This window comes from Amphiura filiformis, chromosome 4, assembly GCF_039555335.1.
Source record: "Amphiura filiformis chromosome 4, Afil_fr2py, whole genome shotgun sequence".
Lineage (NCBI taxonomy): Eukaryota > Metazoa > Echinodermata > Ophiuroidea > Amphilepidida > Amphiuridae > Amphiura > Amphiura filiformis.
In genome coordinates this window covers 3,460,132-3,487,113 of record NC_092631.1, presented here as the reverse complement: position 1 = coordinate 3,487,113, position 26,982 = coordinate 3,460,132, and the positions used below count along the sequence as shown (strand labels likewise).

Below are 26,982 nucleotides of genomic sequence, written 5' to 3'. Positions count from 1 at the left end.
GGCTGTATCTCGTGCAATGCATTGTTAAACAGGGTTAATATTGTTAGATTTGTTAATCCTTCAAAAACACCAGGCTGTATCTCGTGTAATGCATTGTTATACAGGAATAACCACTCCAGACTTTTCAGTCCTTCAAACACACCAGGCTCTATCGCTTGCAATCCATTGTTATACAGGTGTAACTGCTCCAGACTTAACAGTCCTTCAAACACACCCGGCTGAATCTCTTGCAATGCATTACCAGACAGGTATAACCTCTCCAGACTTGACAGTCCTTCAAACACACCAGGCTGTATCTCTTGCAATGCATTACCAGACAGGGATAACCACGTCAGATTTGCCAATCCTTCAAACACACCCAGCTGTATCTCTTGCAATGCATTATCAAACAGGGATAACCACTCCAGACTTGTCAGTCCTGCAAACACACCTGGCTGTATCTCATATAATGCATTGCTATGCAGGTATAACGCCTTGAGGCTTGCCAGTCCTTCAAACACACCAGGTTGTATATCACATAATGCAATACCGCTCAGATTCAGTTCTCGTAAAGAGCTACCAAACATTTCAAATGCCATGGGTTTTATGCTATGCAAAGTACTACCACGCCAGTCTAGAGTACTATTCACCTCATCAAATAGATACAAAAATTGAGTTATAGACACATTTCCGTCAGTGCAATTACTAATTATAGTGACATTATCCAAGGTGCAGGTACAGTTAGATGGACAATTCACTTGGCACATGCCCCCGCTTTCACAGTTAATGATCACATCACTCTCTTGTATGCTAACAGTCAGACTTTCACTAAATGCAAATAAAAGCAAGTATAACACCAGTGGTATCCCTTTATAGCTTACGAGTTCACAAGTTCTCCATTGACAGACATGCTTAGCCATTGCGGTGTGAATAGCTTGGTTGCATATTACAAAATGAACAGTTTGTCCCGATTGGTTTAATTTTACATAGGTTTAATATTTCATTACATCCAACCAATTACCTGATTGGTTTGGCTACAACGCCTGTAATTGGATAGTGATCACCAGTGTACGTGATCAGCCTGGGCTTATTAATGGTTGGCAGAACTTGTGTGGCCGCGACTACTATTTAATCATGGTCTGCCTGAGTTTATTAGTACATAGCTGCTAGAAAAAGACTCTTTGATTTGTGTAATTCTAGTCAGATGTTCCGGTGACTCTTTAATAAACCCTGTGACTATTTACTTTTAATTGTGCAATATGTGTATAATGTAATATTATAGTTATAAGGCGCAAATCTGTTTAATTTTTTTGTTTTTTGTTTGTTTTTGTTAACCATTATTGTTCAGTTTTATTGCATTGAGTGTACCTTTACTGCAAATGAATTATCCACCATCTCTGCATACACCATTATAGAAGACAATCAGGGGATGGGTTCACCCTGAGCATGTGAAAATTAGCCTGATATTCGGACATTGTGTGCATTTAAGTATGCATTTTTCCATCCAAATGAAACAAGTACACTATGTATACATTTCATTTTTTGTGTGAGGGAAATTTAATACAATATATGCACTGGTACAAATATCCATGTGTGAAGGATGATGTGTGGATGGGTCTGCCAATCAAAACATCCTGCTTTTGGGTGTTCCCTAGGGTGTTCTTAGTTTTTTAGCTTTATAAATTGATTCTCTGACGGTAATAAAATCTGGCTATTAATCAAGGATTTTGAAGCGCCTTGTTATTTAGTACTTCCAATCAGTGTAAGTGTACACGAGTACATCCTGATTGTGTGGAAATTAAAAGGAACTTAAATTTTGAAAATAAGATGTCCAACTCAAATCTAGGGTTTGATAAACAAGAGCACACACAATTTATCAACTTAAGGTTAGCAACTATTTTAAACTGTTGCGATTTGGTAGTTCACAGCATCTTGCGAATGGTAGTGAGCTTTGGCAAAAATTTCATTGATCATTTCTTAGCGAATGTGTAGAAGAATTCAAATATAGATATACTTTTGTAGGTCCTGTGATTTTTGAGTTCTGTTGTAAAGAGGGCTGAAACAACAACACTTTTGTAAAACATACATAACTCATTAACAACAATAAATCAAGCAAGTTTTCAAAGTATATGATTTGTAGAATGAACTTTTGCAAAACATCGAAGTGTTATTTTTCAATAATATATTGATTTAGATAATGAAAATCAATTTTTTTTGGCTGCTTCGACCAACAATGAGTCTACCCTTAAAGGGATATGCATTTGTATGGTACGGAATGGAACCAAATTGTCCACATTTTCCAAGTTGTTGCATTGTCTGCAAAAGCTTACAAATATAGTAACTTGCTCCTCTAATGAATAAGTTTTAAACTGCATTTTTATGTTTCAAAAGAGAACTTTGTATTTTTTGCAATCCAGATTGAGAAAATTTACCACAGTGGCCTATGGGAACTGAAATATTATACAGAAATGTTCATATAATGAAAATAGAACGTAAGAATCAACTGGAATTTTCAGCATATATTTATATTGTGGGTCTCTGTTGAACCAAAGGCTAAAAAGAAAATGTTATGATCACAACCAATGTATAAACAGAGATTCAAGTTGTCCGTTTTTTTTTCTGGAAATCGGGCTGTTTTAACATGTCAAGAAAAAATCTGGATTTTTTTTAAATTCAAAAATCATTCATTTCTGGCCAGACATAAGCCGGAAATTTGTAATTTAAATTGCATTTAGCGATTTTTACTCATGGAAAGTAGCGTAGTTTGGTAGGTAAACCGTAACCCGAGACAATGAACTTCAATTATCATGGAAAAACAAAAAAAAAAGAATTTCAATTATTTATTTTTCTTTATTGCTTTTCCTTATGGCCGTGTGTCCTGAACTCGCCACCCTTAGCGTTACATGACAAATATTATGAATTATTACACCAACTGGGTTTCTAATTAGATTATCTCGACAATCATCAACCTAAACTAGCAAAAGTATACATTTTTGGAAAGCTAAAGGTATGAGCAATTCCAATATATACATTTCAACTCATTATACAGGGTGACCTGCAAGTTATACAGGGTGAAAAAAAAAAGATTTTGATAAAAAATGGGTCACTCAATGCATTGCTTATTACCAACTTACAGTAATAAACGGGAAGTAAACAACATTCATTTGGTTAGAGGAAATGGAGAGCCAACTGACTTGGAAGAAACCAAAATCACAGCTGTTTGGTAATCTCGAATATAGGGTGTCCCAAAATATGTTAGATTTTTTACAATTCAACATATTTTGAACCTAAACATTTTCCCCCTAACACATACAGAAAAAAAATATGTCCGTATTTAGATTCCTCGTCAAATTTCCCTTCAGAAAATCTATACTTTGACTATGATAGGATAAGTAATTAAAATTTTACAGTAACTTTCAGATTTTGAAGACATCTGCATTACTTACTACAGTGTTTAATATGACAACGGGTAGTTTTGTATGGAAAAGTTTGTATTTTCTACACTAAACCAATCATAAATGATTAAAAACAATTAGTAGAATTGTTTAGCTGTAAGGCTGTGAGTCGTTTAGATGCTAAATAGAGTCCAAATCCAATTTACAGCCTTTACAGAAGCAGATTACGCACTAAAAATACCAATCCCATAGAGTTTGTGTGTACCACATCCCCCACCACCACACCACATCCCCCACCACCACCCCCCACCACCGCCACCCTGCCCATTCTGAATTCTATGAAACACAGTGTCAGTATTAAAAAGGTTCAAGTATTTCTTTTTACAGGGTTGAAAGTGCATTTTATTTGGCAATAAAATGAGACCACAAGCATGACAATAACTTCTTGCTTGACAGAGATATCATCATTTGTTTTGAGTCGACTTTGGCAAAATGTAACGTCGCCACCTTTTTTTGGTGGCGAGCTCAAGACACACGACCTTATGTTTTCAACTTTGGAAAGAAAGAATTTTGCTTGAAAGAAAATAAATTTCTGATCGATTTATACAGAGTGGAACTTGTAAAAGCTGTCAAAGTTACCCTGCATGCCAAAGTTACATCCTTTTAAGGTAATCATACGAAACTTCAAGAAGCTTACACTAACTTAAAATAAAAGTAACAATTTTAAGCAACACTCGCTGCTCACATTATATGCTTGTCAACTCAATTTGATTTTCAAGAGGATTTTAGAACCAAAATCACAGCACTTGGCACAATATCAACACAATGTGTGTTTATTATATCATCTCCGATTTCTTCACCGATGCCTCCTAAATCCCACAAGTGTCTGTGCCATTGTTATTCTGCTTGTAATTCTGTCTCGTTACACTGATTAAAACTACCAAATATCGGCTACCTTCCAATATACTTGATTTATAGCGTTAATGCAATTAATTTAAAATTCACCAACCAGGTTAGTTTGGATTAATAGATAATGAGCCATTCGTCAAGTTTGACAGCCTTATATGTATATGCGACCACACTTTGCGCTATCAAAATTGAAAGTTTGGTATAAACAGTGTATACTGTATTTTCTTTTATTAAAGCCATAATGTTCGATTTCCTTCAAATTTTAATTTTGTTATTCTTTACTCAAAATGCTGAAATATATTAGTTATAACTGCCGCAAAGGATTTCTGTCCATTTTAAGCTGAAATAATAAGGTAAAGTGAAAGAAGCCCCACTGGTTATTTTGGCCATTGCACTTCTATAGGGGACATGACTTTTATGTCAAAATTGCTCTGTTGACCAACAAACACAAAAAAATTGGCTAATTCCATTTAGGTGTAAATTGGGATATCAAGTTTGAAAAAAATTAACCAATTTCATATTATAAGATTGTACATTACAGCTTTAAAGCTCCCCTCTAATAAATGCTCCATCCATTTTTTTTTTCAATCAAACTGTTCCATAAATGCTGGAAATTACCATACAGTGCCAGTATTTTTGAGCATGCAATCTCTGATTTCACTGTATGCATATATGTGTACATCCATTATTATTGACCATATTTACATTATTTTAGAAATTCCTTTTTGGCTCCACAACAACAACATGTGTTGCTTAGTTATGGTGTAGATGGTTGAATGTCCGGTTGGTTCGTTGGTTTTGCTGGGAAGAAGCAATATCATTAATACACCCCTGCAGCCTACACACAATAACCATTTAACTTCATTGTTATACATAAAGTTGTGTTACTTCTTTCATGAAAAAAACTTTTAAAAAGTGCTCAATCCTGTGAAGGAGTGCTCAATCCTTTGTTTCTTTTAATTACATGTAACTTCATTGTTATATATTCATTATATTATAATCTTGCATCCTATACCTTTCTACATGTATATGTTCAATTATTTCACTACATGGACAGAAGCCACATTTGCATATTTATTCTTAAAACATATTAAATAATGATAAATTGAATGGATTTTTCTCATGATACATCATTTTATCAGTCTCCGGGCATTTCCTGCACTTTCCTAAAAAAAAACCCTGAATATTAATTTACATGTGAAATTTGGCAAAAAGTACCCAAAACAGGCTGAAATTAAATAAAGTTGTGGAAATTTTGACTAAAAAAAAACTGAATTCAGTTTTAAAACTGAAAATTCTCATGCCTGAGTCAGGCTTGAGTTTTCAAATATTGGCACTTTGTAAACTCTAGCTCATCAGATAAATTTGTGTAGTATGCTCACAACTTTATATCAAACTTGGTAGAATGATAGATTATGATCACCTCTTGTGCTGTATAGGTTTGTGTTAGGTTTTTTGCATAGTGGTCGCATGTCCTAAGTTGGGTATGCAAAAAGGGTGGAGGGATTACACTTTTCTGAAAATTGCGATACAAATTTGATGGCCTTTCCGTAACCCCATATTCTACAGCAGTGGTTGATACCTCATTTTAAGCCTAATTCTATACTCTTTCAGTCTACTGAAGCATATAATTATACATTATTCAGTAAAAAAATCACATCAGTTGAAATGAAAAATGCCAGGGGTGGAGGAGCAGGCGGATGTGGAGCAGGCGGATGCGGGAGTGTGCAATAGGGCCTATGTGAAAATTCACATGTCAGCATGTCAAAACTACTGGTTACTTTTTCAAATCTAGTGAGGGTATGATGTATTGACAGCTTTGAATGTTGAATTTGTACAACTAAAACAATTACTGACTACTTAAGGTGGCACTACACCCCATGATAAATTTTGTGACTAAGTTTGGATTTTTCTCAAAAAATAAATACACACTAGTAAAAAAAGGTTATGTATATTATAGGGGCAAGGAATCCAATTACCTCATCACTGAAATGTCAGTGATTCAAGACAAGTGGTACGTTATATATGTTAAGAAATGAGTTACATTCTAGCAGTACCTCTTTTCTTATCATAAATAACGTACCGCTTGTCTGGAGTCACTAAAATTCCAGTGTAGTAACTGGATTTGTTGCCCCTATAGTATACATAACTTTTGTTACCAGTGTGTTATTATTTTTTGAGAAAAATGCAAAAATAGTCACAAATTTATTAAGGGGTGTAGTACCACCTTAAAGGGTATTATGTTCCATTTTTCATTTTTATTTTCATTTTAATGAAATCCTAGTTGAATTTCAGTATTTTTAGCAACATGCTAATGTACATATCTCTTCTTGATATTCATTTCCTCAACAATAGAATAACCGTCTCGCTAATTACTCGTAAAAATGTCATTGACCTTCACAATGTAATTAACATACGTACAATTATTTCAGATAGTTTATTTGAAGCACTGATGTATTGAGAACATATCCTCAAAATCTGATGACATTCTTGCATAAAATAAAAATTTTAGAGTCATTTTTGTAATTGAGGTCCGATTTGAGAAAAACACATTTGAAAATTGAGATTTACATAGACACCTGTGTATTAATTAATTAATAATTAAGCATTATCTCAAAAATTAAGCATGTGTTAAGGTTTAAAATGGTGTTAATTATTAGAGGTTGTCAATATATACAACATATCAAAAAATAAATTTTTTGTCATTTTTAACCATGTAATGGAAATTGTACCCAACTTATGACATGCGACCTATTAATAAATATTAATGAGCTTATTTGCATATTCTTTATATTTACAACCTTTGTTGTGCCACCTAATTTACAAACTGCATAATTATTGTTGTTTGTGAGCACTGTAATTGACTGCCAGACAGTATAAAAGTACTGTACTAGTGATGTTTTTAATGGGAATTATCATTGTGAAAAAGACCTTTTTAACTAAGCCTGGTCCCATCAGGACCCAAGTGTGTCTCCATCCAGAGTGATGGCCCCAATTTTGGAAAATGCAACGCCCCCGGATGTTAATTAGAGAGAATACAAAATTCTTTTATACAAATCCAAATTTGTAGTACCATTATTATTGTAACCAAACACTCACATAATCTTCCATGTTTTTTTCATTTCAGATCCTTCCAGTTCCGACAAACAGACAGACTTTTCTAAATGGTTCACATGGTGCCAGTCTTGTAGGCATGGTGGTCATGCTAATCACCTTACAGAATGGTTCAGGTATATAATTTGGTTTATCTCAAGTTCGGTAGTGATGTACGTGCGTATTTTGCTCACCGCAGTATCGAATCGTGCACATAAAGTTAAATGCACACGCATTTGTACAGGAGGGGTTTGTCGCCATGCTTGCGGGGCAACCACAAAATAGCATTGACGTCACTACCGAACTTGAGGTGAACCAAATCATAGTTTATAGAATTAAATATTGTTTTGTCAGCCATGTATCTATCTGAAGTAGTCTGATGGAGAATTTTGTTCAGCGTATTTTGATCTCATATGGCACAATATGAAAATATGAAGTTATACCCAATTGAATGGAAAAAGAGAGCATTTCAAAAGTGACAGAATTTACCTAGACCTTTTCTCTTGAAACATGCTAATTATGAGCACAGTGAGTGAGTGCTGATCTGTCACGCTATAATGAGTCTGTTAGAATAGTCAGAAGGAATCACCCTGAAGGAGGAAATAGTCCAAATTTATCACTTATGAAATGCTCTCTTTTTCCATTCTATTCTGTATAACTTGTATAAGCCAAGTGATGGTCAGAATTAAGTCGGCCATAGCTGGGGGCCATCCGCGCCAAACTAGCTTAGTTCGTTTGGATCGCGATCCAAGATGCCCACTATCACGAGCGCATCGGAGCGCGTACCACTTGCGCCACATCATGGGTGTGGTAAACACTGCACGCCTATGATACGGGCGTCGCGTAAAATGGATGGATGGCCCCCAGCTATGGCCGCCAGTGAGGTGTAGGAATGTGGCTCGTCGGATTCATCTATATATAGAGAGGCCGGATTCTCCTTCACTATTTCTGTGTCCTGTCCATATTATATGTAAATATAATATGTGACCATCCATAACACATGGGGCTGTAATGTCGGCAGAGCTTATCAAAAGACAACAGAAAACAAAGGATTAGTTCCTACCTTGCAAAAAAGCAACAGGGACATGCAATATACCAATGTAAGGCTTATTTTGAATATCTCAGAAAATGACATTGCTGACATTACAGCCCATTTTAATATGGTCATGTGTGTATCATGATAGACACTTCACAGGTTATAATAGTATATGTGATTCATAATATAATTACATATAATGGCATTTAGTATTATCTTTTGTTTTTGTATATTTTTCAACAAAAACAAAAGATAATACTAAATTCCATTATGTATATGTAATTATTATTAATAAGCTGTGATTATATGAAAAGTTTATTTATAACTTTTTTATCCATGTTGTTGTGTTTTATTTACAGGGATCATCGAGAATGTGCGGTAACGGGTTGTGTATGTCACTGTATGCAGATGGACTCAGTAGGAACCGTGTTGTCAGCTGAAAGCATTCCAACATCCCAGGCATCATGACACATGGGAAACACAAGGTTACGAATTGAAATAAAATACAAGTATAGATCATGAACTCTATATGAATTATTTACTGGGAGGCTCTATAAAGGTGTCTTATAAACCTCGTGGGCACTACGGGTTGAATTATCTGCCTCTAAGAGCTATTTTGATGGTGACAAAGAGGATCATGTATTGAACCAATCAGAGATATGGTAAGAAGAGTCAGTATAGGGCTGAAGGGGATTAAGCTTGAAATTGTTGAGAGATCTAGAAGCTCCATTTTGATTGGTTAGTCAGATGTATGATCATATAATTGACCAATCCAAGGCATTGAAAGAAAGGCAGTAGTGGCCATGCAGTTATTAGCTAAAGTTTGTTCGGCTTATATATTAAGGCGGAAATTATTCGGCTTTTGTTACTGCACATGTTAATAAAGTCCAAACTCACGCTCGAGTAAATTCACATAAGCGTACACCAGTCACGCATTACTCAACGCACAACTAGCGTAAGTACTGTGACCAACTGTGTGCACGCCATTCTATATCAATACATGGTGTATTTTTCCGCCTTACATAAGCCGAACAAACTATAGCTACCCATGCATCTGTCTTTTTGGACAGGCAGTTTAGTTTTCTCCTGGGATGAACAATATTAATGCTTTTGACATAATGATCAAACTCATTTAGCAATTGACAGGCAAAACTCATTTTCTCGTTGAGGTGGTTGAAGGAACTGAAATTTTGATACACGGCTAGTTTATATTTTGAGTCATCAAGCCAAGTCATAATTTGGAGAAAAATCTATTGGAAATGTTTAAATAAAAAGGCTGGTACCTCCCCAAGTACAGTGAGAGTGGTGAAATGCTATTTTTGGCAATGAACTCTCCAAGGTCTACCAAAAACTGAAACAGTATGAAATTATTTGCTATTAATTAAGCCCATAGGGGAAGATGGTCACCACCAAAGAGATGATAGACCCAAAGAGAAGAATCTCGGCCATGTTTGTGTGTGGCTCGTGGAGGGCAAAATATTTTATACTCGGATTATTATTGCCATGCGCCCGAGTTGGTAAACTTTGATTTAAAGTGTATGCTTGCCTGCGTGTAAAAATACCTGCACAACCAAAATAAAGGTTACTCCTAACAGTTGAGGAACGTACAATACATTATATTACAGGTTTATGTAATTGGTAATAAGAAGATGTGACCTGATCTGATCCACTCAGGCCAAAGTTGAAAATGTTGAAAAAAAACACCACAGACTATCCCTTTAAGGGAAGGGGTATGAACGTTTGGACAGTATTTATTGTGGGACATTAGAGCACATCAGACATATCAAATTGCATTCTGAATAAGAAGAATGTCCTTCTGATATCAAATAATTTTGATTTTTTGAAATTCGCAATGTAATACACTGCACATTTTATGGCAAATCATTAAAAATTGATATTTTTGATATTTAACAGTACTTGAAGTAAACTTTATAAATCTGATGATTTATACTTTAAGTGTATGTAGGTGGGATGAAAAGCTGATGATCAATTGAAAATTTTGACCTTTTGTATTGAAGATAAGGATTTTTTCCCCAAAACACAAAAAAAAATTATGTCTTTTTGGAAAAAAATCTATATCTTCAATATGAAAGGTCAAAATTTTCAATTGATCATCGACTTTTCCTCCCAGCTACATGCTACATGCACTTTAAGAATATATCATTAAATTTATAAAATTTACTTCGAGGACTGTTATATATAAAAAATGTGACAAATATCAACTTTTATAATTTGTCATAAAATTTGTATTATACCGTGAATTTCAAAAAAATGATATGGAATTTTTTTTCCCAAAACACCAAAAAATATTAGGTCTTTTTGGGAAAAAAATCCATATCTTCAATATGAAAGGTCAAAATTTTCAATTAATCGTCGGCTTTTCCTCCCAGCTACATACACTTTAAAAATATGTCATTAGATTTATAAAATTTACTTCGAGGACTGTTTTATATCAAAAATGTGAAAAATATCAAATTTTAATAATTTGTCATAAAATATTACAGTATATCGTGAATTTCAAAAATTCTTCATTATTCAGAATGCAATTAAATCGTCTGATGTGCTCTCATGTCCCACAAAAATACTGTCGAAATGCCCAAAACGCTCATTCCAGATCCCTTAAGGGGGTACTACACCCCTGTGGTAAATATGTGACTATTTTTGCATTTTTCTCAAAAAATAATAACACATTGGTAATCAAAATTATGTATACTATTGGGGCAAGGAATCCAATTACTACACTGAAATTTCAGTGACTCAAGACAAGCGGTTTAGTATATATGATAGGAAACGAGGTACATGCTAGCTGTACCTTATTTCTTATCATAAATAACAAACCACTTGTCTTGGGTCACTGAAATTTCAGTGTAGTAATTGGATTCTTGCCCCTATAATATACATAACTTTTGTTACCACTGTGTTATTAGTTTTTGAGAAAGACGCAAAAATAGGCACAAATTTATCGAGGGGTGTAGTAGTACCCCCTTAAATGGTTTGATTTGAAATTTATGCATTTTTATATTCTTCATCCATTCTATATGATGTGAGTATATGGCCTGATGACTTTTTTCATGTTCTGTTGCATGGGTTGGTTAATATCGTCGTTAGGCAGAAAAAACCTCCCAATGTGTCATTGGCCCCTGAACATGTTTAAAGCAAAACCTCCTATGTAACCTCATGGCAGTTTTGTTTTAAACATGTTCAAGGGCCCTAAGTACATATGAGATTTTTCCTACCCAATAACGATGTATAGCACAAGTATGTAAATATGGATGTATGATTGATGCCCGGGGGGGTCACTCCCATTGTGGCCTGTACACCATCCGCGATAATAAAAATGCGTAAAAAGGGTAGTTTTTCGTGGGTAGGCACAATACGCGCGTATCGTGTTTAGGGTGTCAAAAACATGAAAAATCGGGAAAAAGGGTAGCAAAATTGCACTGGCTAATACGCGAAAAAATGAAATTTAGGGTATGATCCCTGATTAGGGTGTGAAAACAAGGGCGTGTTTACCTGTTTAGGGTATTGCTTTAGCCAAGGGGTAAATCCTTGTTTAGGGTGCTTTTCAAAAGTTGATTATTGCGGATGGTGTACAGGCCAAAATAGGAGTGACCCCCCTGGGGATTGATGTAGCAAATATTGTCATCTTATCATTGACCAATTTGTTGAAGTGGCATCACATTCCCCACCTGACTTTTTATGTTGATAAAGAGCTGTGCATGAACAGGTTAAAAAGATTTAGTGCACAATTTCAGAATGATGATATCAGTTTTTGAAATTAAAAGTTCAATAGAGACATAATACATACATTTTAAATGTTACACTGATCCACATCTGTGACAGTTTTTAAGACTTGTTAAAGCCTTAATGTACGATTTCTGTCAAATTTTAATTTTGTTATTCTTTATTCAAAATGTTGAAATAATATTAGTAATAACTGCCCGGAAGGGTTGCTGTCCATTTTAAGTTGAAATAAAAAGGTAAAGTGAAAGAAACCCTACTAGTTATTTTGGCCATTTAACATGCAGTCCTATGGGAGGACATATTATCATAATTTTTAAATTATGATATGTCGAACTTTGCTCTGTTGACTTACAAAGACAACAAATTTTGCCGATTCCATTTAGGTGCAAGTTGGGACATGTGTAAACATTACAAATATGCAAAAAAAATCAGGTGTGAAAAAAATTAACCAATTTCATATTATAAGATCGTACATTAAGGCTTTAATGAATGCCATATGCATCTAGGAGGGATGGGTTTATGTTAACGTCAGCATTGAGTCCATCTTGCTGACTTTCCTCTTTGATGCTGCCCTCTTGCAGATCATCAGACCAGCAGTAATGCTCACTGGCTTTTTAGCCTGATGAGGGCATAACACTAATTATATTTAAAAAAAAATAACATTGAGAAAAAATTATTCTCAGTTTATGAGAATTTAGAATCATTATTTTTATATGTAACAAATCCTCACAATTCATATCAGGTTTTTCAATCAGATTATAATTTTGCTTTACAAAATTTTAAGAAAAAATTAAGCATGTATTCTTTTTCAAGAAAAAATAATTGACGGACCTTTCAAGAAAGTAGCTAGGAAGAATCAATTTTTTGAATATCAGTCACAGATGTGAAATTGATTTGCTATAGCTTGCTGTAGTTAACATTAAAGCAGCATTATTTTTCTAAACTGAAATGTAAAATTTTCATGTTAGGCTCAAAAAATAAAAGGTTTGTCTCAAAAGGTTCGTCTCAATTTGAAATTTTTTTATTTCAAACAAAAATTTTTTTTTATAGTTTATTCCGGAAAAATTGGGCAAAAATCAGATTTTTCACCTCATAATACCAAGTCGGGAATTAAAAAAAAAAAAAAAAATCACATTTCACATTTGTTTTCAAACCACTGGTGAGCTTTGAGACAAACCTTTTTTTTGCCTAATATTGAATGTTTATTTATATAAATGTATGACGCACTGCCCCCGGCACTGCCATAGCATTGTTTAGCTCTGAAGTAATTGCCCTAATTTTCAAGAGATGCTTATTATCCATTCATAACCTCATTAATAAACGCGATGTGTGCGATCCATTTACATTTAGTTATTTGTGAAAACGCCGAACGCAAATCGAGGTCATTAATATCTCACAATTGACCGCAAAATGCGTAATTGTTCCAATGGCGCACACAATTGACCGGCGTTTGCGTGTTGTTGTGCGCTGAACAAACTGCGCTCGCGCTGGCTGCCGTGTTTGGATTGCGCGCTACCATATTTGCACAGATTGTGATACGCACTTTTGTTATTGGTCGTCCTGTATTAGCCTGATCGATTTTTGGAAAGGGAAGATGTAAAAATCATCTATTTTTATAAACTTTTGAGCAAAATTTTGTGTTATTTTGTAAGCTGAAGAGATTAAAGTGACGAATGAATGAGGTTAATAACTTTGCATCGGTAATATATAGTCAGGCATTGTGAAAAATCTAAACATTTTGCTTTGGACCTCGGAATATCCCTCGGGCTACGCCTCGGGATATTCCTCGGTTCCAAAGGCAAAATGTTTAGATTTTCACAATGCCCTCCAAATAACCGATGCGCAGTTATTAACCTCTAATCATATAAGGCCTAAAAAAATGGTGTGATTGGTGTAACATAAAAAAAAGAAAAATTAGGGTAGGTCGGTCGGCAATTAAAAAAAAAAATTTACACACACAAATTTTAAGCTGTACATTGCGTATGATAAAGGCCTTTGAATTTTTTTTTTTGCTAATAAATAAAAAAAGTCTAGGGTCATGCATATATTTAGGGTTGGTCGGGTTACGCCAATCATACAATTTTTTTGGCCTAAGGCCAAAAGGAAGCATGTTTCAAAGCTTGCAAAGATTTTTATTTGCGGAATGGGGTTTCCCCCCTCCGTCTCAAACTCAGTCAAAATAAGCTTAGATTCAGATGCTCGGAACTGTCAAAACTTGCATTCTTCAACACATAATGAAATTTTTTCAGTAATTCAAGTTATTTACACAATTCTTCCAACCAATACATTTAAAATATATTTTTACAAACCTTTTTTTTCTTTTAAAAATGGGAAACAAAAAATTTAATTGGCCAATTTCTCCAAGACATGTGGGCGGCAGCTTTGATACGTCCATATCTTTTTTGCCTAATTCATGTCAATATTCTGCCTATTTCCCAGATATTTTATAACAGCTAGGACATAAATGGCTGCAGAAGTAACCATTGCGCTTTATCTGTTACACCCCCTATATGAAAGACACGACCTTAATCTTCCACACGGAGTGTGAACTCCATTTGAAATCTACACCACCAACCTGTGTGGGAGTGAGATTAAGATTTCTTCAATAGAGATGTATGGATTTCAACTGGGATAGCCTATATCCTCTTTTATGATGTCATTTTATGTGTCTGAGTAATTATACCATGAAAATGACAATGTAAATGATAATGTAAACATTAACCAGGATAGCCCTTGTAGGCTATTAATTTCTTTGCATTCATCTTGATTGACTTTTTCATGGTATAAAATGGTAACCCTTTGGTAAATGGATCACACATCTTTTGGAATGGGAAATGCCATACTTTGTGTGACTAGCGTTTTGATCATGGTTTGACATACTAATAAGTTATAACTGGCTTACACGCAACAATGCGCTGGCGAATTGGAGCTTTTATAGAGGTTATCCATGTTCTATAAGCTGCATATCCTATCAACGACTGATATACCTTGTTTAGGACTTTCAAAAGAAGTACCTGCATGTGCAACCATGACTGTTTCAAAATAGCCAGCCAAAGTCATGCAGGTAACTCCATCCGAGGTCGTGCATTGAATTGGTTTGAATGAGGAATACTACGGGAATCAGCGGCTTTTGTTAAAAGTCACACATGAGTAAAGTGGATAACCTCTATTGAACTCCACTATAACTTCATCATTTAGGTGGACCCTGATGGGCGCATCTTAACTGTGCAATTCGTCAATATGCACATCTTCATTGTGCACTTCGAACACTGTTGCATTGTGTAGTATAAAGATGTATGGATCAATGACACCATCACAAGGGTCTAATGGCATTTGGGATTTACCAGAGAGGTCAGATTGTGTGAATCTGAAAAGAGTGGCCAAATCAGATTGGGCTATTCCAGTTGAAATCCATACACCCCCTATGGAAGACATATACCTTGATCTTCCACACAGGTGTAGATTTCAAATGGAGCTACCTATATAGGTAATCCCATTTGAATTTCCTACTCCCTGTGGAAGATTAAGGTGATGTTTTCCATAGGGGGTGGGTGGATTTCAACTGGAATAGCCCAGTGTGATGGATGGAATATTCACCTGTCAAATTATCAAAGTCAACTTGGGGAATAAACCAAGATTGATGAAACCCCCAAAACAAATTTTGTTACAAAGCTGAACCCTCCCTAAACTGTAACAAATGGGTCAGAATAACATTTGATAAAAGTGGTTTTCCAAGTTAAGTGTTGGATGCGTGCCACACACATAAGTAAAGTGTTGGACGCACGCAAGTAAAGTGTTGGACGCATTCGGCACGCATCCAACACTTTACTTGGAAAACCAATTTTATCACCTACTATGCGTGCCGACATAGCAACCTTGTCTTCTAACAGAATAACATTAATGTTTTTAGTGGAAGTAACATGAAACATAATCAAAGATGGTTAACCACTGTTCCTGAGTGAACCAAGTTTTGTTCACAGGGCTTTATTGATCTTTTGGTTTGTTCCCTTACAATCATCACTACCTTATCAAATCGTATTCTATATAATACTGTGCACAAAGAGTATGTGTACTCTTAAAACCAAAGCAGACACTAGACCTAACTTACCAAAATAATCAATGGATGGAGAATTTTGTTCTGCATATTTTGATACCTCATTCGGCATCCAGTTTGTGATTTTACTCCTGAAAATTTGTATTGAATGAAAAAAGAGCTTTTCAAAAGTGACAAATTTAGACATTTCCTCCTTCAGGACGATTCCCACTGGCCTGATGTAACAGGTTCATTACACCATGACAGATCAACAGTCACTCGCTGTGCTCATAATTGGTGTTTTGAAAGTAAAATTTGTCACTTATGAAATGCTCTTTTTCATTCAAATTTGTACAAGTTGGGGAAATAAAATCACAATTTGCCGAACGAGGTACATCAAAATACGCTGAACAAAATTCTCGACTTATTAATTTCTTTATTTGATAATTTATGTTAATTTTTTTAGGATATTGCTTTTGTTTTAAGTGTAGTCAATTTTTGTGTGCAGTATGTGTCCGTTTTAATTTCTAATTGTGTATCCAAAACAATGAAACAATTAATAAAAAAGGGAACAAAACAGAGGAAGCCCTATAAATGTAACCAGTTTCATTCCATAGCTGACCTGACCCTTCCCATCTGTAATGAAACCAGAAGTGGGGGCAAAATAACATGTTTTTAAGAGCACAGCATTGTTGGGCAGGAAATAATGTGCTTGTGGCCCCTGAACATGTTTAAAACAAAACTGCCAACAGGTTACATAGGAGGTTTTGCTTTTAACATGTTCAGGGGACAAATGACAACGGTTTTTACTGCCCAACCCCCCTAAACTAATTTCATTTCCAAGGCTCCAGACTTCATTAATATTTTTGTTTGTTCCCTAAGTGAGGCTAAATCACATAATTTACTATATTTTGATCAGCTCGTAATTGGTGGGAATTGTTAGGCTGCTATCACTCTGCGGAAAAGTAGACCCACGTTAAGAGTGATATAGGTGACTTGTCCAGTCTAGATTTTGCATAGGACTTGGAATTTAATGATTTCCCAAGACAATTCTCAAAATAAAATATATATTAATCCGCAATGTTATAAGGCCCGCCGATTATGAGCTGATGAAACTACATGTATAGTGCAAATTTTTGTATTTAATCCTTTATCATGAATCAGTTTTGTACAGGTGCTTTCACCCAGAAAGAAAAACCAACAACTACTTTAATAAGACTATCAATGCACTCCGTATTTTGTGCCGTTACACAGATTTAATACTTCTTATACATATCATAATAATGTATCTAATAAAATATAACATGTGAAAGATATATGACTTACTCAGTGTTATTTTGTAGTTACATTTCTAACTTTTAGAAACGGACAAGGCAAGGCGATTGTCAAATATGCTCTGCATTTAATCCAATCTGAAAGTTGTTTTCCAGTGTACAAGTTTATAAACATCTCAAAAAAGTAACTAACCCACCTTAAATAATGGCCACTATTCAAAAACAGGCTATTGTATTACAAATCTGTAAAATGTGTTGAAAGCAGAATTTATTTCTGCATATTTTGACACCTCATTTGATACGATAGCCCAGAAAACAATAAAACACCGGTCAATTTAATGTAGTGAGGTCCAGATTTGAAAGTTGCACTTACATACAAATTTTTACAATACAAAAACACTCAGATATCATTACACAGATTTCTTTTCAATACAATTTACTGCAACTTTCAAATCTTGGGTTACATTGATTTAAATGTACGCTGTGATGTCAATATTTAGTCAATTGCTGCAAATGAGGTGTCAAAATGTGCAGAAATAAATTCTGCTTCCAACACATTTTACAGATTTGTAATACAATCACCCATTTTTGAATAATGGTCATTATTTAAGGGGGTTAGTTACTTTTTTTGAGATGTTTATAAATTCTAAATACATCACATACCACGGAATTCCATCTACATGTACATGATATGCCTAAAATATATGCAAGAGACGAAAGGCAGACACCCTGCACAAAAACATTACCGATACAGGTAGCTGTACAAACATGTATTATTATAAGACCAATCTATTGTAATATTTTTGTGGGGGTCTGCCATTTGTCTTTCATAAAAAATCCTTTGTTTAAAGGCAAATATGCTTGTACATGTAGATGGAATTTTAAGGTAACCCACTGGGAGTTGAAGTTGACGTGCATATTTCACTAGTTGTAGTATCGAAAGCGTGCACCCTGGCCTTAATTTATACAGGGTTGTAGCCAGGACATTCAACAAAATTGTGCAATTTTGTACTATGAGTGGTGGGCTCCAATGCAAAAATTGCAGCTGAGTGGGTGGCTCCAAAGCCGAGTGGTGGGCTCTGCCGTCCACCACCGCTGATGCTTCACCTTCAACTCCAGATGGGACAAAATTTGTGTGAAGAGTACCAGGCCCGACTGTTTGTATATTTGCATATCGAGCAGTTAGTGCAAGGCCTATCTGTGTACAATATAGAAAGCAGAAATTGTCAAATGAGCAAATACTAAACACTGAAAATGTTCCAAGTCTTTCCGACCGGCACGAACCTGAAATATATTGGTCACCGACCGGCACAAAAAAACCTTTGAAATCACAGAAAATGTACAAGTTACAACCAAGATGTTGTGTTTTTTACCTGAGAGAACAGCAAGAGATGAATTTGTCAGTGTGGGGAGATTAAGATGAATTCGTCTGTGGTGTAGCTGTGCGGAAGGAGGGAGAACAGCTACACCACGTACAAATTCATCTCTTAATCTCCCTACACAGACGAATTCATCTCTTAATCTCTCTCCTTATACACTCTCAGCTACTAAAATTAGCCGGCACCAAAATTGTGCTGGCTGTAAGTTCATATCAACTACATGTAGACATAGTCACACTACAAGTCCCTGTGTTTCTTTGTTCACAGCTGTTTTGTCATATAAGTAACAAAGTGCAGTATGCATATAAAGAGCAAGTACTGACTGCACTGTAATACAAAAGATAGCAAGTATACTTGCACTTCCTGGAGCGATCTCGATCACCCCTCATCTGGTGAAGTGAAGACTTTTGTAAATATAAGTGTATAATTATTGTCAGAGACCTAAAGTTATCTCAGGAATGTAAATTATGGGCAACAGATTTCCTAAAAATCAATCTGGCCCTTAGCCAGGTGACTGGGGGTTTGCTTGGTTGCATTAAATACACTACTCCAAGAAATTAGAGGAACAAGGTTATGTAATAACTTTAACTGGGTATTGCATCAACAGAAAGCATCAAGGACATGTCATTTGTATACCAGGTGTAGCCTATTGTACTCTTAGCAATACTGGACAGTCAAATGTGAAATCATGCTTGTCTTCAAGGACTTACGGCCTTGGACATCCATGTGTTTACTCAAAGCACTGATTTTGTGTAAAGCAGACTCCATAAGCTTTTCTCAGATTTCTTCATTCCAACATGTTAATCCAATTTCTACTGGTACCGCTCAGTCTTCTGAGCATGTGGGATGTTGTTAATGGCGAATTGACCGAGGTTGAGGTTGCTAGGGTTGTCCAGATGCTTGCAGAAGGTCACACACAGCGTTATGCAGCTGAGCCGCTTGGGGTATCCCCCAGTGTCATTAATCGTGCATATCATCGCTACCTGGAAGATGGTCTGTATGGCAGAAGCCCAGGCCAAGGCCGCAGACGTATCACAACCCCCCGGCAAGACCGTTATCTCCAGTTGCTTGCTCGTCGGAACTGCCAGAGTACAGCAAGATCCATAAATATGGACTTCCGCAGAGGGGCTGGTGTGCGTATGAGCAATGAAACAGTAAGGAGTCGTTTGCACGAAGACGGAATGAACGCTAGAAGACCTGCAACAGGTCCCATTTTGATCCCACGGCACCGCAGAGCCAGATTGGACTTTGCCAGAAATCACCAACATTGGCAAGATGGTGATTGGACCCCTGTACTGTTCAGATTTACTGTTTCCACCAATGATAGGCGTGTGAGGGTATGGAGACGTCAAGGAGAACGATATGCTAACTGTAACATTGTTGAAGTTGATCATTTTGGAGGTGGGTCCGTCATGGTCTGGGCAGGGATCTTTTTGAACGGACGTACGGACCTTATTGTGATAGACAGAGGCTCACTGACGGGTGTAAGATACAGAGATGAGGTACTGAGACCTGTTGTTGTCCCCATTACTCGTGCAATTAGTCAAAATTTCATTCTTATGCAGGATAACGCCCGTCCACATATCGCTCGTGTTGTGATGAACTTCCTGGACAATGAGGGAATTGAGACTCTGGACTGGCCTGCAAGGTCACCTGACCTGAATCCAATAGAACATGCTTGGGACATGCTTGGTAGACGGGTAAGACAACGGCAACAAGTTCCAGGCAATGTCCAGTCACTAAGAGATGCTCTGATTGAAGAGTGGATGAACATTCCTCAGGATTCTATCCGAACCCTGATCCAGAGCTGGCCTCGACGTTGTGAAGAGTGTATAGCAGCCCGAGGAGGTCATACCCATTACTAGGCACCATTTAAGAATGATTTGTGGAGAATTTGATTTCAAAACTGTTTAAGTTTGGAGAACCTTTTGTAAGCAAAAATGATGCCAACATTTGACAATTGGACACTCCGATACTCTGAGGACCAGCTGATTGGAGAAACACATTTTTTCATTAGTCATTATGTCTAGCAAACAATGGAATTTGTCTGCAATGAAGTTGAACCAATTTGTCAACGTATTTAAGTTTTATCTTTGATGAAAACATGAAATATAGGTTTGTTCCTCTAATTTCTTGGAGTAGTGTATGTATAGGGGCTCGTCTAGTGTATATGGCAGGGATTAAAGGGATGATTTAATTGTTTTTAACATTTCCAGAACATTTTATGGCCCCATTTCCAGAATTCCTGAAATTTCCAAAGGATTTACATCTCTGACGAATACAGTCCTTATTTCAAGTGAAGCACCTTCAGCTTTATCTTTCAATGCGGACAGTGAGTTAGTACTCAAAAGAGTTCTTGTTTTTGTTCTTTTCAAGATACAAAAGAATATTGTTTTCCTTATTGTGGTGGAGGTGCAGTCACCCCTACTTTGTAGAAATCTGGAAACTCCTGTGTCATCTTGCAAGCTTCATCATATAAATTCAAGTCTGAAATGAAAAGAAGAAATTGTCTTCAGTAAAATATTTATGCGTTCCTTGCTCATTTTAATCAAGCAAAACAAATTTTGGAAGTTGCAGCTTTTTTGAAATTCAATGTTGTTAATATCCCACTAATTAAAGTAGAATATTCACCATCTTCACAAGAATTTAAAAAATTTTTCCCAAATTTACTAATATCTTTGCGAGGATTAAGTTCCTATAGTTTCCAGCAAGGTTCTTCAGCAGTCTACCGATTTGGTGCTGTTTATGGCGTGGGATTCTGATTGGCATTGGCACCCCATTCAATGGTAACAGTTCTTTTTACGCGATAATCAAAAAGAACAGATATAGCCACCTCTGAAGGAATTTGCTGGATACCAGTTCCTGATGAATTTGCACAATCCTTGCTTTTACCTAAATTGGTCCAAGTATAAACAAACAAACAAACTAATAAACATTTTCCTGGAATGTGTACACCATGTATACGCTTTCTGTTCCTACTGATTTTGATACTGATATAATATTGTTCTTTGATGATTTATGTTGGCATTTCTAGAGTATATTATAAGAGGTAAACATGTAGGCTCCTTTCCCATTGTACAAGACAAGCCACATGCTGTATTGTAACAGTGCTGGGATTGGTACCAGGGTCTATAAATCAAAGTTTTATAAGTGCTTGTTCAACTGTCAAATTTAGCATTGGATTGCAATTTTATAAATTTGCTACACAATCCTGGAAATGTAACTGTGCTGGGATTGGTACCAGGGTCTATTAAAGTTTTATAAGTGCTTGTTCAACTGTCGAATTTAGCATTAATAGCATCATTATGTCATAGATTAACACACTGAAATGTGTGGAATATACCAAGAGATATTTTGACAGCAGATTATTTTGCTAGATGCATAAAAAATTCTGAATTCCAAAGCTGCTGTTGATAATTTGTAAACCAGCAACAATGAGTGGAAGCCATGTCCTGTCACATGGTCCCTGAGTACTAGTGTACCTACCAAAGTCTACTGTTCCATGGTTAATGTAATGCTGACATTGAATTTGTCTTGCATCAGCACCCACTTCACCAACTACTTCTGTTAAACCTTCAATCATATCTTGTAGCTGCAACAATAAAAATAGCATATTATTGATGATTATGAACCAATCCAAGAAAGTCTTATCTCTAGAGCACATCAGTGGCATACCAACCGGGACACAGTGGCATCGCTCCAATATCTTCAGGCAGAAATGCCATGGTAGGTTGAATCCACCGCCACGCATGGCCATTTTGTATCGACCTGTTTAATAGTTTTGACGCATAATGGGCCGAAGGACATCTGACTAAGGCTACTGACAATAGCCCCGATTAGCCGGTTACTGACCTCGCTGATGTGTGGGTTGAGCACGTACGCCATAGGTCATATTCTTTTAGACTACCTCCAGTGTTCGATTTTCATCTATTTTTTTGTGTAGCAAAAATTGCTACTCACTTTCAGATTTGAGTAGCAATTCCAAAATTTTGAGTAGCAGTTTGTTTTCACCATATTTTATCGATTTTTTTGTATTTTCTTGTCTTCTCACAGATTACTCAATCCCGGTACTCAATGCTTAAAAAAATAGACAAAAATCAAGCACTGCATGGATACCATCTTTAGGCCCCTATTGGAAAAGAGAAAGGCCTCGCCTTCTGGAAAAATCCACCTTATTCTAGTTATAAAATTGCCCTTCCCATCCATGCATCTGATAGCTGATCATGTTTTGAAATTGCAACAATGATTACCACATACCCCACCCACGCATGGAAAACTGTAACATTTGTTAAGCTTAATATTACTGGGTAATTTTGTGATTTGGAAGGAAATTTACTAGATGATGTGAAACTTTACCATATGGGCCAGTGAACATAGTAGAGAGGCAACGTCCCGGGGCAACGTTTTGCAATTGCAGTGTTGCAGACTGAATGTGGTTCAAAATTCGGCACCTAAACTTAGCTGATTATCATATGTGCCCTTTCTAAACACAAATTTTCCTTCAGTAATCAAGAGAAATCCTACATTTTTGAGTAGAGGAAACTCACTTATTTACTACCTGAAGCATTAAAATAATGTGAGAAATCTATGAAAGCCTAAAAATCTTGTGTAATTTTGGAAGATTGTCACCAAGAAAACACGATATTTTTGTCTCACCACTGAACTATACACCCATAAAAACATTGCTACTTCTATGACGTCATAAATGAATATGCATGTTTTTTGTTATCTGGTAATACATAAAAGTATGGAACACAACACGTCATGAAAAGGAAATTTGCATATAAGGGAGGATACTGTATTTAGTTTAATGGCGAAAACATTACGATTTGGGGACTTTTGGGTCATGTTTTTGTGGATGATTTTCTTGGAAATGGAATTTATGGAAGCATTTTTGACTTAGACAAATGGTAACTTGCAAATGATGGTATATCAGTGTGGTTCACGGTCGCAAGTAGGCATTTTCCCCAATTTTTTTGGATCGCATTTTTTGCTACTGGTCTGTGTAGTTGAGTAGCAGTTTGTAAAAAATGACTCGCATTTTGCGATGCGAATCCAGGTAAATCGAACACTGACTACCTCAACGATTGGCCTATACACTGCGCTATATAATTCGGCACATATAAATCACAATTATTGTCAGTTTTTGACTCAAGACGCACGGTTCTTTCTCAAGACGCAAGCTAACGACTATCATATCTGTTCAAAATATATATTCAAGTGCAAGGGAACACATCTGGTTTCTTTATACAAAATCATTTACGGGAGATATTCATCATTTTCTACCCCGGTATCCAAAGATTTTCTTCTCATATCAAACTCGTGCATAGCAAATTCAAGTGTATCGATCCTGGGTATTTATTTTAGTATCTCTGCTGACAAAGTAATTATTAGCCAGGCGATGTCGATGTGCGGGAGGGGATCAATGCAGTCTAGATTCAAAGGTGGAGGGTTCAGATTCCGCAATGTACATGCATGCACCAAAGACAGCAATATAATAATTGGTATAAACCCTCATTTTAAATACTGTACCTCATTTTATAATTATGTACAACTCAATATAAAATATTTACTGGTCGAGCTATAAGTTTTAGATATTGGACAAGACATATATTTTAGTCCAATATTTTCTAGCTACCAATAAATATTGGCCGTCAAGCATCCAGTTTGATCAATATAATGTTTTGCATCCATTCACACTTGGATACATCAAAACCAGTGTTTACTCTCTCTGGAAATTGGGTGCACCAAATGAAACATTTTCTTCACAAATTGGCCAATTTTGGCCCAGTAATTCCCTAAATTCACTAATTGTAATACAGCATTACAAATTTTTGTGAGACAAAAATAATTTTCACTGGGCCAAAATTGAGACATACGGCCTCTGAGTAAACACTGATCAAAACATAATAATGATGCATAAGTAGGTTGAATGTTTTGTTTATTTGAGTTAAATGTTGTTTAGTTAACTTACTGGGTCCTGAACAAATACGTCTACATCTACACCATCGCTGAGAGTCATGACAAAAGACTGACCATTGCCATCAATCTGAAAAAAAAATTAAATATACTTTTTTATAGGTTTGCAAATTTCATAATTTCAGGGTTGAATGGCTACAACAGATACATGTAGTCACGGCTACGAGTCTACATCTACAATGACTATTTGTTGGTCACAATCTTAATAAAAAAAAAAATTGCTAAATTTGACCCAAGCAAACATCATTTTTTCTTCACAGAAGTGACTCAGTTTTAAGTGACAGCTATGATGGTTGAAATCAGCCCTTGCCTGATCCCTCTGGCTGGAAAAAATATAGGTTGACCGTCATTACTTTTTATGACTGGCCCTCAAAGTCTACAATGTCCGGGAATTGCCTATTTTACATGCAAAATCATGTCAGTGTTTCTGTAAAGAAAAGGCTGCTTAACCCTTTGAACCCTGGCCTACCACATAGTCCCATACATCCAACCCTGAGCTTCCTAATGCACTCGAAAATCGCCTCAGCATTTTGCCCGCCACGCCGAAAGAAAAGGTCTCCGACCCCTGAACCCCGGTCTCCCAGATAGCCAAAGGATTCTGATGTAAACAAAACATATCGCAACTGATGTTACGTGAGCCGCTTTAGCGACTCTTCAGGTTCTTGACACACCATGGTAGAAGCCTCTATAGCGGCTCATCGGGACTACGGTACAGGTTACCGTGAGCCACTATGGCGGCTCGTCGGGTTCAAAGGGTTAAGGGATCTGGAATGAGCGTTTGGAGCGTGTCGACAGTACTTTTGTGGGACATGAGAGCACATCAGACATATCGAATTGCATTCTGAATACGAAGAATGTCTTTCTGATATCAAATAATTTTCATTTTTGAAATTCACGATATAATACAAATTTTATGACAAATTATTAAAATTTGATATTTTTCACATTTTGATATAAAACAGTCCTCAAGTAAATTTTATAAATCTAATGACATATTTTTAAAGTGTATGTAGCTGGGAGGAAAAGCCGGCAATTAATTGAAAATTTTGACCTTTCATATTGAAGATATGGATTTTTTTCCCAAAAAGACCTAATTTGTTTTGTGTTTTGGGAAAAAAATTCCATATCTTCAATACGAAAGGTCAAAATTTTCACTGGGCAAAAATTACGACATGGCCTCTGAGTAAACACTGGTGGATGGTGCCTGCAAGCAGGGGTTGATTTAGAAAATAAAAGTTACATGCACCACTTCAGATCATCCTTGAATATGGGTTGAATATCTTGCGCAGGCAAAATGTTACATGCACACAACCAATGTTACATGCATCTGTGCATGTAAAACCCCTCTAAATCGAGCCCTGTCTGCAAGCAGGGTTCGATAATGACTTCCGATTTTACCTTTACTACAACGGAAATATGATATAATAATAGGGGTAGGTTAAACAGCCTTTTAAAAAGGGTGATGTTTCATATTTCTTAGGGAACAGGCTTATTTGATGCAGTATGATCTCCTGAGCATTTTGACACCATTTTCATCCAAATCGGCCAAAAAATGAGTTTTTTGAGGTTTCTGATCGTCACGATGAAACATTTTTTAAAAAACACGACTTTCTCAGTTCTCCCAGCCATTTTGTTTACTCGTTGTTATCATTGCAAAGGGGGCCTTTCAAAGATTTGGTAACTCTCATCATGCTCATGGTTGTCAACTTTTGACTTTGTGTTGAGTTGGGGGCCCGGCCCGGGCTATTATGATGCATGAATGATGCTTAAAGTTAAGCTTACTTACATTTTTCACTGTGCCTAACAAGCACACACACTGTCCTTGATATTTTGGCAACATTGAACCGTTGACTCGTGGCTTGGGTTGGTCCATTTTGATGCTGAAAAATCCAGAAATTCGACAAAATCAAGCTGAATTGAAATGCAAACTGGTGATCTGAACTTTGTTTCTCTTCGCAATCGCAGATGGCGCGGAATGAGGGGTCAGAGGTCAATCAGCCTCGTTCATCATCTCTATACAGCTCTAAAGTTTTGAAATTCCAAGACTTATACTCGGCAAAAATATATTTTCATCCATCAAAAAAACCCGAATGATGTTTTTTATTTATTATGTTTTAATCTTATCATTATTATTCTTTTAAAAGTGGATAATATTTTGACA

General features: G+C 36.1%; 2 protein-coding genes across 2 annotated transcripts in view; one reads left to right on the top strand and one right to left on the bottom strand.

The window, feature by feature from the left end:
- The window catches only part of LOC140149629 (GATOR2 complex protein MIOS-like), a 59,999-nt gene extending 50,017 nt beyond the window's left edge, over positions 1–9,982 (top strand). Inside the window, exons 21-22 of the mRNA XM_072171709.1 lie at positions 7,411–7,513; positions 8,772–9,982. Coding sequence (XP_072027810.1) covers positions 7,411–7,513; positions 8,772–8,880 — 212 coding nt within the window. The 3' untranslated portion in view covers positions 8,881–9,982. The remainder of the gene's footprint in view (positions 1–7,410; positions 7,514–8,771) is intronic.
- An 11,011-nt stretch (positions 9,983–20,993) lies between these two features.
- Positions 20,994–26,815, bottom strand: LOC140150474 (replication protein A 14 kDa subunit-like). Its single transcript, XM_072172494.1, has 4 exons — positions 26,608–26,815; positions 24,817–24,891; positions 22,329–22,434; positions 20,994–21,329 (listed from the first exon to the last, which is right to left on the bottom strand). Exons 1-4 carry the CDS (start codon positions 26,692–26,694, stop codon positions 21,241–21,243), a joined length of 357 nt encoding a protein of 118 aa, XP_072028595.1. The 5' UTR covers positions 26,695–26,815; the 3' UTR covers positions 20,994–21,240.
- Positions 26,816–26,982: the final 167 nt, after the last annotated feature.

Coding starts and splice junctions, on each gene's coding strand:
- LOC140150474 (XM_072172494.1), bottom strand. CDS start 26,694: ATGGACCAACCCAAGCCACGAGTCAACGGTTCAATGTTGCCAAAATAT. Junction 22,435..24,816: donor ACGTATTTGTTCAGGACCCA/GTAAGTTAACTA, acceptor TTATTGTTGCAG/CTACAAGATATGATTGAAGG. Junction 21,330..22,328: donor CCATGGAACAGTAGACTTTG/GTAGGTACACTA, acceptor TTTTCATTTCAG/ACTTGAATTTATATGATGAA.